The sequence below is a fragment of the Mastigoproctus giganteus genome, chromosome 10 (genome assembly GCF_048544385.1).
Source record: "Mastigoproctus giganteus isolate SK-2022 chromosome 10, ASM4854438v1, whole genome shotgun sequence".
NCBI lineage: Eukaryota > Metazoa > Arthropoda > Arachnida > Uropygi > Thelyphonidae > Mastigoproctus > Mastigoproctus giganteus.
This window is the reverse complement of record NC_143584.1, coordinates 9,435,818-9,450,613: the sequence shown is the minus strand read 5'-3', so window position 1 is coordinate 9,450,613 and position 14,796 is coordinate 9,435,818. Positions and strand designations below refer to the sequence as shown.

Here is a 14,796-nt window from a genome sequence, read left to right as displayed (position 1 = left end):
CTAAAAACAAATCCCTCCCATCCAATTATCGAGCCATTGCAGTTACTTCTACTCTTTCTAAAGTAATAGAGAAATCAATTAATCGCCAACTCTTAAACTACCTAGAAACCTTCCGTCTGATCAATGATCACCAGTATGAATTCCATCAGTGTCAATTTGCTGGTGATATTCTGGCTTATGTTACCCATTTATGGACAAATTCAATGGAAACGTTCGGTGAAACACAAGCAGTTGCTCTTGACATCTCAAAGGCTTTCGATCGTGTTTGGCATAAAGGTCTTTTAAACAAGCTTCCATCTTATTGTTTGCCAACTATTTTTTGTAATTGGTTATCCAGTTTTTTCTCTGATCACTCACTGATGGTAGATGGCTCTTGGTCTTCTAACTTCTCCACTAATTCTGGTGTCCCCCCCCAAGGTTCAGTTCTTTCCCCCATTCTTTCCTCTTGTATTTTAATGACCTTCATCCATTGACTGGAAATCCTATCCATAGTTTTGCCGATGATAGGACATTGCATTCCACTTTCCATTTTGAGAAACCTTGCCCTGCTCAATCAGCTTCAACTTCTGGAATATCCGCTACCAATTCCTTAAGTGCTGATCTCCAGGTAATTCTCCAGTGGGGCAAAGAAAACTTAGTTGATTTCAATCCTTCTAAAACTCAGTCTTGTCTTATATCTCGCAAAAAAGGATTCTTCTGCTTCTATGTTATCCCAACACCGAACCCTGGAGGATACCACTAATAACGTTAGTCCTTAAGGAGCAGTGTCGATTGATTACCACTCTGTCTTCTCCTACTCAATCATCCTTTAATCCATTGTAATTTTAATCCATTTTAATCCATTGCTCTTAATGCCATAATGCTCCAATTTGTACAGTAGTCTTCCATGTGTAACAATATCAAAATCTTTCCTGAAATCCAAGTATATAATATTAAATTTATTTTTTGCGTTCAGTTCGTTTGTGAGCATGTCATAGTACCCAATCAAATTGGTCAGACAAAGACTTCCCCTTAAGAAACCCATGCTGTGTCTGAATTATTTCTGCAGCCTTGTCTAGATGATCCTGCAATGCTTCTTTAACCAGTGACTCCATTATTTTCCTTGGAACAGAAGTCAAAGTAACATGTCTGTAAATACTTGTGTCACTCTTTGATCCCCCTTTGTGAAGTTGAGATACATTTGCACATATCCAGTCCGTGGGGACTTTCCCTGAGTCCAAGTATGCTCTCCTGATTATGGCTAAGGGTTTACTTACTTCCTTTGCCACTTCCTTTAATATAACTGGATAAATCTCATCCACCCCAGATGCCTTTCCTAGGAATGTTTAACTTGAGCAATTTCTCCTACACTTTCCTCTCAGCTAATTCGAAATAATTTAATGCCCTGTTAGAGTTTAATTAACATCTGGCCTTCTCCTCCTGGAATAACTCCTCATATGTTAATGTAGATGCAAAGTACTCATTTAGTTTGGCAGCTATCTCAGAATGATCATCAATAGTCAAACAACCTGTATTAAGTGGACCAATCTGATTCATCCCCTTCCTTTTAGAGAGTATATAAGTTCTTTTTCTGCTGTGGTAACAGCATATCCAAAAATGTCCATTTGGGGAGGAGGTTACTCACGTTGGTTCAAGATTTTTGTAGTTCCGGCGAACGCTGAGTTTTCATTTATATTTATTCGTTTTATTAACATAATTGTTATACTAAATTATTTTCTATAAGTAGCTTTATATTTCTAGCTAAGCTCCATGGTTTATTTCGAATTTAGATAGCGATTTTGAAAGTTAATACTTTGTGTCCGTAGATTTTATGTTCGTAACTTTCCGCCATTGTTATACAATATGAAATATGTAAGGTTTAACATAAAACTAGATAGCGAAATACGTAGCAGTGTATTAGAAATCTGTTAGATTAGTATAATATTATCAATAAAATTTATTAATCTTATTAAATTTTATTGTTAATTAAATTATATTTAACGGAATCATGACCCAGACTACAGCAGCAAAGCAGCGTTCACAGAATAGCCAGAGTACTGTGGCTCGCTGGAGAACTGAAGGGGCGATTCTTCCATGCATCACAGTCAAAAACAATGTACCAAATGTGAAATATTTGCAGACTAATCTAGAAGAGGACATGATCTAGCCAAGGAGGATGTCTTTGTGTGTTCTAGGTGCAGAGACTGTGAAGAAATTAGGTACCAACTCAGCGTTCTGATGGGCATCTCCGAGAGTTTGAGGTGTAGGGTAAATGCCCTCGAAGAAATTAATACGAGGGGGGGGCCCATAAAGCTTTCAGCTGCCCAACTCACTCCTTTGCATCCGGCAACACAGCGGCAATCTTCAAGGCAGAATGAGCTGGTCCGACAGAAACTAGTTATTGTTGGACACTATTGTCAGGGAGACAATGATATATATAGTATGCAAAAAAGGATAGGTGGAACAGGACCAGGGTATGTCTGCCAGGGGCAAAAGTTGATGATGTTCTACAGCAGATATTATCTTTTAAGGGCACAGAAGGTAATACTGTTGTACACATTGGCACTAATGACCTTAAGAGTAAGAGATCTATGGATTTACTTAAGAAGTACAGGTCAATATTGAAAAAAAGTCAAGAGTTAGGGTTAAATCACGAGATCAGTAGGTGGTAGATGACTTTCATCAACCAGTGAAATACCATCACTTTGCTTATTGGAGGCTTGAAGTGATGAAACCCATGTTTAGTCTCTAGAGCAAAGTTTCCGGCATCCCCCTTCCCCCATACTTCTCCTTCAACCCATGCACGTTACTAAGTACTATAGGTTTTGATACCTTTCGTGTTTGGGGTTTTCATAACAAAAAAAAAAAAAAAAAAAAAATTTGAAAGTGTTTGCAATTCTGCCCAGACACATGATAGGGGGGAGTATATGATGAGAGCCTTGTCAATTAATTCGGCCCTGGAGAGATTGTGCATGGCTCATGAGGTAGCATTTTTTTCAGCGTGGTCTGTGCTTGCTAACAGGAGAGACTGCTTCTACAGGGATGGGATACACTTAAATAGAAAGGGTGCAAGGATATTTGCTGATGCTCTCGAGGCAGTGTTAGGTGGGTCGGAAAACTGCTAGTTTGGGGGATTCACAGACTGAAAGATTAACAGTAGCAGCAGGCAGAAGCGAAAGTGATTCTTGCACTGCTTCTATTGTAATGAGCAGCAGCAGCCTAGAGAGCAGGTTGCTGGGGATTTAAAGAACTGCTGGGAGTCATCATGGAATAAGTAAATACATCGGCTGTGTTAGAGTAACTAAGAGTAAGAACAAGTGCATGTACACTAATGCTAGAAGTATAGTAAATAAAATTGATGAATTTGAAGTGCTGATCAAGACATCAAAGGCAGATATTGTTGGGATATCAGAGACATGGTATCACACAGATATAAGAAGTGCAGAATTGGAATTTGTGGAGTACAATGTGTACAGAAAGGACAGACAGAGCAGGAAGGGAGGAGGGGTTATGCTGTTACTTAAGAAACACATCAAATCTAAGGATTGAGTACAATGAACAGTTGTGCAGAGAAATAGAATGGGCCAGTAAATCAGAATGTTCTGTACTGGGGGATTTTAACTTTCCAGATATTGACTGGAACTTTTGGATTGGTCATTCGCACGCTAGCAAGACTTTTGTGGATTTATTGGAGGATTGTTTTCTAGAGCAACATGTTCTAGGGGCAACCAGAGGGAGTAATACCTTTGATCTGATTATCAGCAGTGATGACGTATGTATTAAGAATTTGCATATATAGGAAGCACTAGGTGACAGTGATCACAGTGTACTGATGTGGGATTTACTTAAAGATGTAACTACGATCAAGGTTAAAGGGAAGGGTTTTTGTTTTCCTAAAGGTGACTACAGAGGTCTCAGACAGTTTTTAAATTCTATAGAGTGGGATCCACTGATGAATATTAAATGGGAAGCCTTCAGGGACTTAAACTTGGAGGCTACTAGGCTTTTCATACCAAGTAAGAAATACTGTTCAAGGTTCAGGCCTAAATGTATGTTGGATGAATTAATGAGGCTTGTGGCAGAGAAGTAAATTATCAGGCGACACAGATGCCTATGGCAGATATAAGCTAGTCTGCAATCAAGTCACAATGGAGGTTTGGCAGAAAAAGGCAGATTACAAGAAATCTTTGGCAAAGGATGCAAAGAAGAACAGCAAAGAGTTCTTTACTTATGTAAACTCTTGAACAGTGGTGGCCATATTGCACCTCCCAAGGTTTTTGCAGTACTTTGATCCAAGCCCGAGGCGGGAATCGAACCCGCGACCTTTGGGTTGCCGGGCAGGTACTTTACCCACTCGGCTAGCCCGGTCGGCCATTGTTAGGGGGTCGATAGAAAAATATAAGACATTTTACGGGCAATATTTAATTCAGTTAACTTGGATTACCTCCATCCTGAATGACAACACAATTAAGAGTGAATCGTGGGAACAGTGACATGAATAGAACCTGTAAGATGGAGCAAGGTCATGAAAATAGTTATGGAGGCCAATCACTTAGGCCAAAATGACGTATTTACCAATAAACGGATGTCGATGGTTTCCGTCTGGCCAGCACAGCGGGAGCGAGATTGCAACACATGCGTGGTTGCTTATTTATTTATACTTACACGTATTTGATCCCAGTCTCGTTTTTGCTCTTTGACATACAAGTGAGCATTAAGGCATTCTAAAATTCATCAACATACATATTATAATTCAATCGTTATTCATTCACGAACTAGACTTCTCTATGTTGAAGAGTTGAGCAAGACTGGTAGTTTTGTACATCCTATAGAAATATGTGAGTAGGTATATTATTTAGACATTACTTTTGCTTACTGACTTTAATTTTAATTATTTTGTTACAACCCCAGTAACCACAATGGCAGCTTCAGATTCTAAAAAGAAATGCAGACAATATTTGCTAGAATATTTGAAACTTGAGCTTATTGCTTCATTAATAAACGAAATGAGGCCTATATGTCTTCTTTGTGACAAAACTTTTAGTAATGATGCAATGAAACTAGCAGAAATGAAAGATCATCTTCAAAGACTCCATCCCGATTAAAGATCTTGACTTTTTTTAAAGAACTGAAAGAGAAATATACACACATCGACCAACTATAAAATCATTTATGAAAGCACCTGCCGAAGCTGACAATAAACAAGGATTAACAGCCTCCTACAATATTTCTTTTAATATAGAAAAAAAAAGGAAAACCATATACATTTGCAGAGGACATTATTATACCTGCAATCAAAGAAGTAATTGAAACCATAATGAAAAAAGATTCTGGCCCTGTTTTAAAATGCTTACCATTGAGTGCGAATACCGTGAAAAGGCATATTGGTGAAATGGCTGAAGATGTAGAAAAAACTGTAGTATCAGAACTCAAAAATAGTAAGTTCTCCATCCAACTTGATGAATCTACATTCGATAGTTCTTCTATTCTTATGGCTTATGTAAGAAATTATAGTAAAACCAAACATCAAATTATTGACGAATTTTTATTTGCAAAATATCTTGAAAGTGATGGAACGGGGTTGACAATTTTTCAGCGATTGGAGGAATATTTAAATAAGTATGATATTCTATTTACTAATATAACAGCAGTAGCCATAGATGGCGCACTTGCAATGGTGGGCCGTTATCTAGGTTTCACTGCCTTTCTGAAAGAAAACGTTCATAGTGTATGTACTATTCACTGTGTGATGCACCGAAGCCATTTGTTGGCAAAAACTTTCAGTGGCAAACTGCATGATACTCTAAGAGTGTGTATTAAATCTATTAATCAAGTTAGAGCTCATCCTCTTTGCCAAACTTTGAAAAAAAATGAAGTATCAAGCCAATTACTCTTGCATACTGAAGTAAGATGGTTGTCTAGAGGTGCAAGTCTACAAAGATTTGTTGAGTTGTCCGACTCAACCCTAGAGTTTCTTACAGATGTTAATTTGTTTTTGAGTGATGAACTGAAGAGAAATAAGAATCATATTTTCTACTTGGCGGACTTATTTAATGACGTACAGACTCGTCTACAAGGTAAAGATGTCATGATTATTCAAGCTCAGACGATTCTTTTAGGCTTCCAAGCTAAATTAGCCTTATTTAAATCATCATTGTTACGAAAAGATTTTCAGTACTTTTCGAATCTACAGCAATTGGAAGTAAAAGATGAAGACTTAGAAATATACACAAAACATCTTTAAAATTTGAGCGATGATTTTAAATTGTGCTTTGCAGATTTTGAAAACTTGCACATTCCAGATTGGATTATCGCGCCATTTTCTGCAGATATTGAAAATATCGAATGTAACTTACAAGATGAACTTATTGAATTGTCAGTTGATCGTGAAGCTAAGACGCTTTTTAAAAATAGGACTTTAAGTTACTTTTGGACGAATATAAATGTTGTAGAAAAATATCCAAAACTTTCTGAAGTGGTACTCCCCTTTTTGCTTGCATTTCAAGCTCGTACATGGTTGAAGCTGGTTTCAGCCATGTTAATTCCATTTTAACAAAACAAAGCTAGATATAGAATTCTGTGGTGATTTAAGGCTGAAACTTAACTAATTTTGAACTCAACATTGCTAATCTTGTCAAGAGTCACGAAGCACACCCTTCACACTGACAACGTTAGTAAATTGTATACCAAGTTAATAAAAGTCTTATTTTCATATATATAAGGAAGATTGTATTATTGTTATTTTGTTATCTAAATTAAATTTTATATTTTATATATTATTTATCCCTCCTATCAAATTTGAAATGTTAAGAAGGACGTCAAAAACAAAAACGTATTCCTTTGACGTTAAGCCAATATAATAATATATACTATAGCATTAGTAGAGGCATATGATGCAAGAAAGCAAGCTTATGCAGCATCAGCCAAAAAAAAAAAAAAAAAAAAAACACTTCCACTTCACCCTTCCGTTCATTTGAAATACCTGTCCAGCTGAGCCTTAAATTTATTTAGGCTATCAACTTCCACAACAAGGGATGGAAGTCTGTTCCACTAACCAACAACCCGCTGGCTAAAGGCAAATTCCCGCACATCTATCCTACATCTGTCTTTCCTCAATTTGAATTTATGCCCTCTCAGGTGATTATTCTGAGCAAGAGGCAGAATCCCATCAGCATTGAGCATGCTCAAACCATTCAAGGCTTTATACACCTCTATTAGATCACCTCGTTGGTGCCTAGTCTCCAGACACTGTAATTTGCAAAACATAAGCCTTTCTTTGTAAGAGCAACCCTTTGTTCCGTTCACTAACCTTGTTGCCCTTCTCTGTACTCGTTCCAGTAACTCTACATCCTTCTTGAAATGAGGCCTCCAGACCTGTATACAGTACTCAAGGTGTGGCCTGACCATTGCCTTATACAAGGGAATAATCACCTCCTTATCCCTGCTAGAAAAATTCCTGTATATCATTGACAAGACACTGTGAGCTACTCTTGCAGCCTGTCTGCGCTGCTGAGAGAACATATCTGCCTGCACAATTGCCCCCAGGTCCTTTTCATTCTCTACCACTGTCAGTGTAGTACCACAGAGTTGATACATTGCTCTGTGGTTGCTGTTTCCCATATGTAGTACTTTACATTTGTCAATGTTAAACTTCATTTGCCACATCTCAGCCCATCTGCTCAAATTTTCTAGATCCTGTTGCGGCAGCGTACTGTGATTAGTGTCCTTAACAACCCTGTCAGCCTTTGTATTGTCTGCAAACTTGGACATTAAGCTTGATATACCATCATCAATATCATTTATAAATACAGAAAACAATAATGGACCCAACACTGAACCCTGAGGGACTCCACTAATAACATTAGTCCACGATGAGCAGTGTCCATTGATTACCACTCTCTGTCTTCTCCCCCTCAACCACAACCCTTTATCCATAGCAGCAATACATTATACATACATAAACACTGTAACTAAAAAATAAACAATCTAAAAACTCACATAAGCGTCTTTTTTGCTCGTCCTATTATAATTATATAATAGTAAAATAGAGGGGTTGATAAAAAGTCAAGAAACTCTAGAAGGGGTCAACGGTCGAAGAAGTTTGGCGACCTCTGCTCTAGAAGGAAAGGGATGAATCAGATTGGTTCACTTAACATAGGTGGTTGGACTATTGATAAACTGAATGAGTATTTTGCATCTACATTCAGACATGAGGAGTTATTCAAGGAGGGGAAGGACAGAAGTTTTTCAAACTCTAACAGGGAGCTAAGTGATTTTTTAATAACTGAGAGCAAAGTGGAGGAGAAATTGTTGAAGTTAAACAAAAAAAATGCACCTGGGGCAGATGGAATCTATCTGGTTATATTGAAGGAGGCAGCAAGGGAAGTAAGCAAACCCTTAGCCATAATTATGGGAGCATCCTTCGAGTCAGGATGTAAAGAATCAAATCTTTACATCCTTTACATCCTCACGGGCTCACATCTGGTGAGTATGGGCTTGGCACACCCAGGATCCTTAGCTGGATATCATCATTCTTCTCTTTCTTGGTGATTTTCTTCTACTTCTCTCTCTCTCTCTCTCTCTCTCTCTCTCTCTCTCTCTCTCTCTCTCTCTCTCTCTCACACACACACACACACACACACAGGGTAACTCAGGAATGAATTTTTTTTTGGCTGGTGCAGCATAAGCCTGAGGCTTCCTTGCACCATATAGCTAATAATAATAATAACTGTTACTGCTAAGGAACTAAATATATTCTGCCTACTTCCAAATTGTACCTTTCTTTGTTAGATAAGTTTAAAGCATAGAAAAGAGGGACAAGAAGTATTTTGTAATTGTTGCTGAATTTGAGACTTCTATAAACTCTTTTCTACAGCCTGAATGACTATAATTTTATCTGAAATAACCAGTTTGTAGCTCCCTCTTTGGTGTTGAACCCTGCACAGCACTGAAGCTTTCATTAAACTGTACATGTGTCTACTCTGAAAATGCACTAAACAGAAAATGCACCAACAGTGCTCACTGTGCCAATCACCATAACAAAATCATGCAATTTTCTCCTGCAAGTAAGTACACAAAGTGAACAGAAATTGTGGGATAGTAGTAGTAGTAGTAGTGGCATGTGATGCAAGAAAGCATGTGTATGAGCTTATGCAGCATCAGCCAAAAAAAAAAAAAATTCCCTCCAAATGCCTGTCCAGTTCCTCCTTAAATTTATTCAACCTATCAACTTCCACAATGACAGATGGACGTTTGTTCTAGCAATTAACCACCCGCTGGCTAAAGGCAAATTTCCGCACATCTATTCTACATCTGTCTTTTCTTAATTTGAATTTATGCCCCCTTAGGTTCATAATCTGAACAAGTGGAAGGATCCCATTAGAATTCAGCGTGCTCAACCCATTCAAGGCCTTATATACCTCAATCAGATCACCCCGCAGGTGCCTAGTCTCCAGCCACTGCAATTTTCAGAACTTAAGCCTCTCTTGGTAAGAGGATCCCTTCATTCCCCTCACCAATATTGTTGCCCTTCTCTGTACACGCTCAAGTAAATCTACATCCTTCCTAAAATGAGGCATCCAGACCTGTATGCAGTACTCAAGGCGTGGCCTGACCATTGCCTTATACAGAGGGATAATCACCTCCTTTTCCCTGCTGGCAAAATTCCTATATATCATTGACAAAACCCCATGCCCTGCCCTGGCAGCCTGTCTGCATTGCTCAGAAAACTTCTTATCTGCCTGCACAATTACTCCCAGGTCTTTTTCATTTTCTACCACCTTAAGTGTAGTACCACACAGTCGGTACGTTTCTCTGGGGTTACTTCTACCCATATGCAGTACTTTGCATTTGTCAAGGTTAAACTTCAGTTGCCACTTCTTAGCCCATCTGCCCAAATTATCTAGATCCTGTTGCAGTAGCACACTGCCATTACTGTCATTAACAACCCTGCCAACCTTTGTATCATCTGCAAACTTCGATAATAAACCAGATATATCTTCATCAATATCATTGATAAATATACAAAACAACAGAGGGCCCAACACCGAACCCTGTGAGGCTCCACTAATAATATTATTCCACGAAGAGCAGCACCAATTGATTACCACCCTCTGTCGTCTCCCACTCAACTATTCTTTTATCCATTGTAGCAACTTACCCTTAATACCATTCTGCTCCAATTTGTACAGTAGTCTTCTATGCACAACAGTGTCAAAAGCTTTCCTGAAATCCAAGTATATGATATCAAATATATTTTTTGCATCCAGTTCCTTTGTAACCACATCATAATAACCAATCATATTTGTCAGACAAGACTTTCCCTTAAGAAACCCATGCTGTGTCTGAATTATTGCTGCAGTCTTGTCTAGATGATCCTGCAATGCATCTTTAACCAGTGACTCCATTATTTTACCTGGAACAGAAGTTAAACTAACTAGAAGAAAATCACCAAGAAAGAGAAGAATGATGATATCCAGCTAAGGATCCTGGGTGTGCCAAGCCCATACTCACCGGATGTGAGCCCGTGAGGATGTAAAGGTTGTAAAGATTTGATTCTTTACATCCTGACTCTAAGGATGCTCCCATAATTATTTGTGTCACCCTTCGATCTCCCTTTGTGAATTGCGGACATATTTGCACATCTCCAGTCCGTGGGGACCTCCCCTGAGTCCAAGGATGCTCTCATAATTATGGCTAAGGGTTTGCTTACTTCCTTTGCTGCCTCCTTTAATATAACTGGATAGATCCATCCACCCCAGGTGCCTTTCTTATATTCAACTTCAACAATTTCTCCCCCACTTTGTTCTCAGTTATTACAAAATCATTAAGCACCCTGTTACAATTTGATAACCATGTGGCATTTTCAAACCTTTATAACTGCTCATGTGTGAATTTAGATGCAAAATACTCATTCGGTTTGTTTGCTATCTGAGCAGGATCATCAACAGTCGAACCATCGATATCAAGTGGACCAATCAGATTCATCCCCTTCCGTTTAGAGTTTATATAAGTAAAGAAATCCTTGCTGGTTTTGTTAGCATCCTTTGCCAAAGATTTCTCATAATCTGCCTTCGTCTGCCTAACCTCCTTTGTGACTTGATTACAGACTCCACTATTGTTTTGTATATTTATCAACGATATTGATGAAGGTATATCAGGCTTAGTATCGAAGTTTGCAGATGATACAAAGGTTGGCAGGGTTGTTCTATGTATATTTTGAAATTTTGCCAATTTCTGGTTCATATCTTCTTCGACATCATATGTTATATCACATCCTAGATTTACTTGTTCTAATATTTTATTGTCTATAACTATTTTTGTTCGCACTGTATTTTTCCCTTTAAAAGCCTTTGTTCTAGTTTTCATCATTGATATTTTAACTTTATATTCTTCTGTTATTTGGCTTAATTTAAATACTGCTCTTTGTAAATTACCTTCACTATCTTGAATAATTACTTGATCATCTGCAAATAACAGTGTATTAATCCTATTCTTTGTATATTTATATACCTGTATTAATTTCTTCTTTCCATTTACATATCATATCCTCAATATATGTGTTAAACAGCGTTGGTGACAAGCTACATCCCTGTCTAACTCCTTGATTTATTATACTTTCTTCTGTTAATTTATTACCTGTATCTATTACTATTTTTGTTCCTTGATATAAACTCTGTATAATTTTTGTAAGATGCTTTGGGTATCCTTTATTACTCAATATGTCCCATAGTTTTTGTCTGTTTACTCAATCAATGCTTTTTCATAATCTATAAATGCTAAATGCATTTCTAAATTAAATTCTTTTCATTTTTCTATTATTTGTTTTAATATAAATATATTATCTGTACATGATCTTCCTTTTCTGAATCCTGCCTGTTCATCTATTAATATTTCATCAGAGATAATTTTAATTCTATTATTTATTATTTTGCTATACATTTTATATACTGTAATTAGTATGCTAATCCGTCTATAATTCTTTGTATCATTTCTATTTCCTTTTTTAAATATTGAAATAATTTTTGCTATCTTTCATTCTTCTGGTATTTTATATTGTTCCCAACATTTATTAAATAAATTTAGTATCCTGTCTTTTAAAAAACTTCCTCCACACTTGATCAGTTCTGCATTTATACCATCTATTCCTACTGCTTTCCTATTTTTTGTAGCTTTCAATGCCTTTTCCAATTCTTCCTTCGTTATCGGACCTATGTCACTAACTGGGTCTAACTGTATCTCTTCTGTTTGATATGTTGGGTCTTTCCACAATTCTTCATAATGTTTTTTTCCATTGTTCTTCCTTTATTATATTTATTCTTGAAGCGTCTTTCTCTGTGCTATTCAAGTGTTTCATCAATGAACAGCTTATAATTATTATTATTTATTATTAGTGTTCTGCTCAGGGCAGGTCCATGCATACACACAATTATTTCTCCATGGCTTTCTATCCATCCACAAATCCATAATCACTATCCCATCTCAATTCATCTATTATAATTTTTCTCAATCTCCTTCCAGATCTCTTATCATCATTTTCTCTTAATCACATCATTATCTCAGTTCACAAAAAACAATTTTGAGAAGGTAAGTGGAGGACTGTTATGTGGAAGATTAGGAATTGGTTTAAGGAAAAGATTGGTGTAATGTCTTGTATGAAGCTGTGATAGTTTATGGAGCAGAGATATGGACATTGAGAATGGAGGATATTAAAAGATTGGATTTGTTTGTTTATATTAAGGCCATAAAAATAGCAATTATGAAAATATAGATTGTCTAATGAGATTTAATACATGAGTAATGATTAATAAAATAGCTAAATCTGTGTCTTAAAATAACAGTTGGCTCTTTTTTTCCCCTTATATATAAATACAATTATTTCAATTTTTTTTACAGACTACCTTTGGGGAAAGAAATTATTGTGTGCCAGGGTGATCAAGTTCGGTTGGCAGTACATGCACAAGTGAATTGTTATCCTGAAAATTTATGTTCAACTTGGATAATGTATGCAGTAAAATATAAAGAAATTCTGTGATTATGCCTCTTGCACTAACTGATTTCACAATAAATTCAGAAGTTGCATAAAAGGTCACACAAACATTCACATTTCTTAAACTTTTAATTCTATCACCTTCACTCAGGATTGCTTTCTCAGTTTTATACTTTTCATGTTTGTATAGTTTCCATTTATTAAGTCTAGTACAAGTTTTTCTGGTTTATTCCAGTTTCATATTTTATGTTGGTGTGTGATCCACTCAGTCTGTCAAATCTAGCTATTTCCCATATTTTTTGCTTTGTTGCTTGGCTCTCTTTTTACTGTTATTTTTAATCACACACAAAAATCATCACTGTTGGTTCCTTCTTTTGAAATTGTATTCTCTCAGTTAATTTATATTTTAGTTGTCAAGGTACCTTTTATAGTTGAGGTTAGAAATAAAATTATCAGATACTCTATTCTTACTAGATGTGCCGTCTGTGTATTTATACTCATGCATTTTTATCATTTTTACAGCTTTGCTGGTCAGGAAGGTGTTTGCTCGTTGGTAGTAGTAGTAGTAGTAGTAGTGGCATGTGATGCAAGAAAGCAAGTGTATGAACTTATGCAGCATCAGCTAAAAAAAAAAAAAAATCAAACCATTCCCTCCAAATGCCTGTCCAGTTCCTCCTTAAATTTATTTAGCCTATCAACTTCCACAACAGATGGAAGTTTGTTCCAGCAATTAACCATCCGTTGGCTAAAGGCAAATTTCCGAACATCTATTCTACATCTGTCTTTCTTTAATTTGAATTTATGCCCCCTTAGGTTTGTAATCTGAACAAGTGGAAGAATCCCTTCAGAATTCAGCGTGCTCAACTCATTCAAGGCCTTATACACCTCAGTCAGATCACTGCACATGTGCCTAGTCTCCTGCCATTGCAATTTGCAGAACTTAAGCCTTTCTTGGTAAAAGGATCCCTTCATTCCCTTCACCAATCTTGTTGCCCTTTTTGTACTCATTCTAGCAACTCTACATCCTTCCTAAAATGAGGCCTCCAGACCTGTACGCAGTACTCAAGGCATGGCCTGACCATTGCCTTATACAGAGGGACAATCACCTCCTTTTCCCTGCTGGCAAAATTCCTATATATCATTGACAAAACCCCATGACAGCCTGTCATGGGGTTTTGTCAATGATATATAGGAATTTTTGTCAATGCAGACTGGCAGCCTGTCTGCATTGCTCAGAAAACTTCATATCTGACTGCACAATTACTCCCAGGTCTTTTTCATTTTCTACCACCTTAAGTGTAGTATCACACAGTTGGTACTACACCACTTAAGAAATGTGTTGTTATAGTGTAGAGCCTACAGCCACTGTTCCCAGACATTTATAGATTGAGAGGTTATTGAAACATTGTTCTTCTTTTATCTGCTAGAGTTCTTGTAACTTTTTCTGAAGAGATGGGGTGTTGGTGGCTGAATCTTTCCAATTTTTCCCAGGCATAATTTTGCATTCTTTCTCTTGTATATGTTGCACAACCTCAGTTTCCATTCCATTCAGTTATTTCTTTTCTAAATTTATTTCAGTTTGTGAGAGCTTTTAGTCGAATAAAGGAGATATATTGTCTTGATACTTTTGTTAATAAATTAAACCTCTGAGTATTTTGAAGAAGCAATGAGGAAAGACAAAGTCGATTGTAGGCTTTTGACTAATGCTGCAAATAAAATAAACTGTCATATGTGAAAAAATCAGATCTTGATTTATAATGTGTGACTCAGACATGACATAGGGTGATTAGACATGATTAAACAAAAAATAGTTACTGAAGCATTTCATG

The 14,796-nt window shown here is 36.9% G+C and overlaps 1 protein-coding gene across 1 annotated transcript in view; it reads left to right on the top strand.

The window, feature by feature from the left end:
- Window positions 1-13,012, top strand: part of LOC150078675 (centrosomal protein of 76 kDa-like) — a 141,273-nt gene extending 128,261 nt beyond the window's left edge. The window contains exon 12 of the mRNA XM_090382236.1: window positions 12,874-13,012. Within this exon, the coding sequence (XP_090238362.1) occupies window positions 12,874-13,012 (139 nt within the window). The remainder of the gene's footprint in view (window positions 1-12,873) is intronic.
- Window positions 13,013-14,796: the final 1,784 nt, after the last annotated feature.